General features: G+C 54.9%; 1 protein-coding gene across 2 annotated transcripts; it reads left to right on the top strand.

Moving 5' to 3' along the window:
- LOC106733600 (prohibitin-like) lies at positions 1-1,906 on the top strand. Of its 2 annotated transcripts, none has more exons than XR_001369588.1 (2): positions 1-36; positions 1,544-1,906. XR_001369588.1 is itself a non-coding variant. In XM_027767337.1 (2 exons), exons 1-2 carry the CDS (start codon positions 747-749, stop codon positions 1,754-1,756), a joined length of 366 nt encoding a protein of 121 aa, XP_027623138.1. In that variant the 5' UTR covers positions 84-746; the 3' UTR covers positions 1,757-1,906. The 2 variants fall into 2 exon arrangements, 1 of the variants encoding a protein (XP_027623138.1); XM_027767337.1 differs by lacking the exon at positions 1-36 and adding an exon at positions 84-899.
- Positions 1,907-2,800: the final 894 nt, after the last annotated feature.

Raw genomic sequence — 2,800 nt, 5'->3', positions numbered from 1 at the left:
CAGGAAGCGGAGAGGGCCAGATTCGTAGTGGAAAAGGTGAGTGTTCCACCAGATGGCAGGAGCCTCTCTTTTCCCTTTCTCCCATGCGCAGCCTCCCTGTTTGCTGGGTGGCCTGGAAATTCATCATCTGTCATCTCTCCTTCCGGGATAATCGGAAGGGGATTGAAGGAACCGGACTTCTGCAATTGGTTCCAGAGTCTTTGGGGGCTAGTCAGGGCTATGTTCCTAAATCACTGAAGGGTAATTTTTTTTTCCACTTCTTTAAGATCAAAAACACTTGCCTACAAATAAAAATGTTTCTCCTGGAGTATTTTCAGCTTCACTGAGAAGCCATTTCAGTTACATAGTGAAAGCCGACAGCAGCAAAGATCAGACATTGCGCCAGATGTGCTATCGTCACGAGATTCTCTTCAGGCGCTAAACCCATCCAGATGTGTCGGCGTGTGACAGGACACGGTATACACATTTGCATAGCGGTTCGGTCTTCCTGGTGTTCGCAGAAGTGTATTTATTTCTTGCTGTTTCCCTCTCCCAACCACCAGTGTGCCTAATCCGGTCCTTAGAATCAGGGGAGAGAGGGAGACAGATTTGATTGTGGAGAGTGGGAATTCCACGTGGGCTGAGACTTGTCTAGCTTTGCATCTGCCGTATTCCCAGAGCCTGTGACGAGTCTAGCCCTGTGCCTACGGTACTGAGTACACAGTAAACACTGGAGCAAGTGCAGAGCCTTGCAGTTTGCTAATCACATGTTAACCTCAGAGAGGTTTGAGGCTGCACTGGGTGAGAATAGGTATCATCCTGTCGTTACTGGAAGGGCGAGCCTGGGAGAGCTCATTCCGGCATCTGTGTTCCAGGTCGGGATCCAGCAGCATTCAAAGGCAGCTCTGGGGGCGTCACAAGTAGGTGCTGCTCTTCCTTGGCTCTGCTGGTTTGGACGGAAGTCCCTTTGACTTGGGACTGCAGGAAAGGATGAGCCTGAGAATTGATTTTGCCTTTTTTTTTTTTTTTACCCTTACGGCTTTTGCCATAGGGCACATATACGAGACAGAGAGGATGGCCAGGCCACAATCCCTTCTCATCTGTTTCCCTCCTGGGATTTTGGGCATGCACACACAGGTGCCCAACACGATTTTCAAGCTGCCAGGTCTGGAACTCGAACTGTGGTCAGCCATGTGGGAGTCCAGAACCTTAACCATCACCCCACGTGCTGGCCCTCAACTGTGCCTTTCTCTTTCTCCTGTTTCTCTTTGCCTTGGGTCCTCCTGGCTCTGAGCAGGGCAGCTGGATGAGATTGCTATTAACTCACGGGCACTTTGGAATAATGCAGGTATTTATACAGGCAGCAGGAACGTGTCTCCACGGTGAGAGCACTGAGCACTGACGTAAACAGAGCGGTGGGTGGACAGGGCACTTGACCCGTCAGGTAGGCAGTATCTTCCCAGACCTCCTACAGGAGCCAGTGAAGGCCGGACCAGCGCTTTCCCAGCTGTAGCGCCAGCCAGTGCCCGGGGGGTTGATCGTAGTCTCTCCACCTCCGTCGCAGGCCGAGCAGCAGAAGAAAGCCGCCATCATCTCTGCCGAGGGCGACTCCAAGGCAGCCGAGCTCATCGCCAACTCGCTGGCCACGGCGGGCGACGGTCTCATCGAGCTGCGCAAGCTGGAGGCCGCGGAGGACATTGCGTACCAGCTCTCGCGCTCCCGGAACATCACCTCCCTGCCGGCGGGGCAGTCCGTGCTCCTCCAGCTGCCCCAGTGAGGCCACCCCGCCCGGCTGCTGGGCCACAGCGCCCATGGTTCTCGACACAACGTCCTTCCACCCCCACCCCAGAAATCACTGTGACATTTCATGATTGGCTTAAAGTGAAGGAAATAAAAGTGAAATCACTTCAGATCTCTAATTACTCTACCAGGTGAAGCTCTTTCATTCTGCCCATACCCATCAACTTTTTATGCACCTCTCTACCAGAACTGCCAAGTGCCTACGCAGACTGGCTTCGGGTCCCAGTTGAGGGCCCGTTGGAGCCCCGACCTAGGCATTGGCAATGGAAGAGAGGCAGGGCAGTGCGTGGGTGGTGCAGCCCGAGAACACGTGGCCCCTGTCCTGTCGGTCACTGAAGATTCGAGGATGACAGCGACAGCACGGCTCTGAGAGGGCAGGCCTCAACTCTCCCGTGGTTCCTGGTGGACGCCGCTGAGGAGGAGCCACAGAGGGTCAGAAAGGACGTGGTCTCTTCATAGGCCGATGCCCTTTAGCTGCAAGCAGCAGAAGCAGGTGTGTAAGACCTGGGCAGGGCTGGAAGAATCTGCCCCTTTCGAGGTGGGTGGGCCTGATTCTGCTCCCCCAGGGTCCTAAACTTGGATCGGACTTGGATAGGGAGGGAGGAGGCCTGGACAGAGATGTGAGTCCTGTGGAAGACTTCCTCCACCCCCCACCTGGTCCTTGTGGACACCCAGTGGGATTCCAACGGGAAGAATCGCATCCTGCCTTCCTGGCTCCCTCCGTCGGAGGCTGCCCCACTTCAAGGCTCGGGCCTGCGCTTTGAAGGAAAGGGCCGTGGGAAGAAAGTAAGCGTGTGCAAACTGCTGTCCACAAGTGACACCCGGCCCTTCCAGCGCAGTCGTACGGGTTGGCGTTTTGTTTGGGAGCCGCGAGGTCAGGACAGAGCATTCTGGTGGTGGTTCTGTGCACATGTTTCTATCACTAGCTGGGACAGACGCTCCAGCGCAGCTGAAAATTCTTTGGTTTTAGGAAATGTGTGCGCTGTTCCAGATCCGTACCCAGCCTGAAAGGAATCTCAGT

The sequence above is a fragment of the Tupaia chinensis genome, unplaced genomic scaffold, assembly GCF_000334495.1.
Source record: "Tupaia chinensis unplaced genomic scaffold, TupChi_1.0 Scaffold144171_2, whole genome shotgun sequence".
Classification (NCBI taxonomy): Eukaryota; Metazoa; Chordata; class Mammalia; order Scandentia; family Tupaiidae; genus Tupaia; species Tupaia belangeri.
Note: the sequence above shows the minus strand (reverse complement) of the source record. Positions and strands in the feature narration are given on the sequence as shown.

Coding starts and splice junctions, on each gene's coding strand:
- LOC106733600 (XM_027767337.1), top strand. CDS start 747: ATGTTAACCTCAGAGAGGTTTGAGGCTGCACTGGGTGAGAATAGGTAT. Junction 900..1,543: donor CAGCTCTGGGGGCGTCACAA/GTAGGTGCTGCT, acceptor CCTCCGTCGCAG/GCCGAGCAGCAGAAGAAAGC.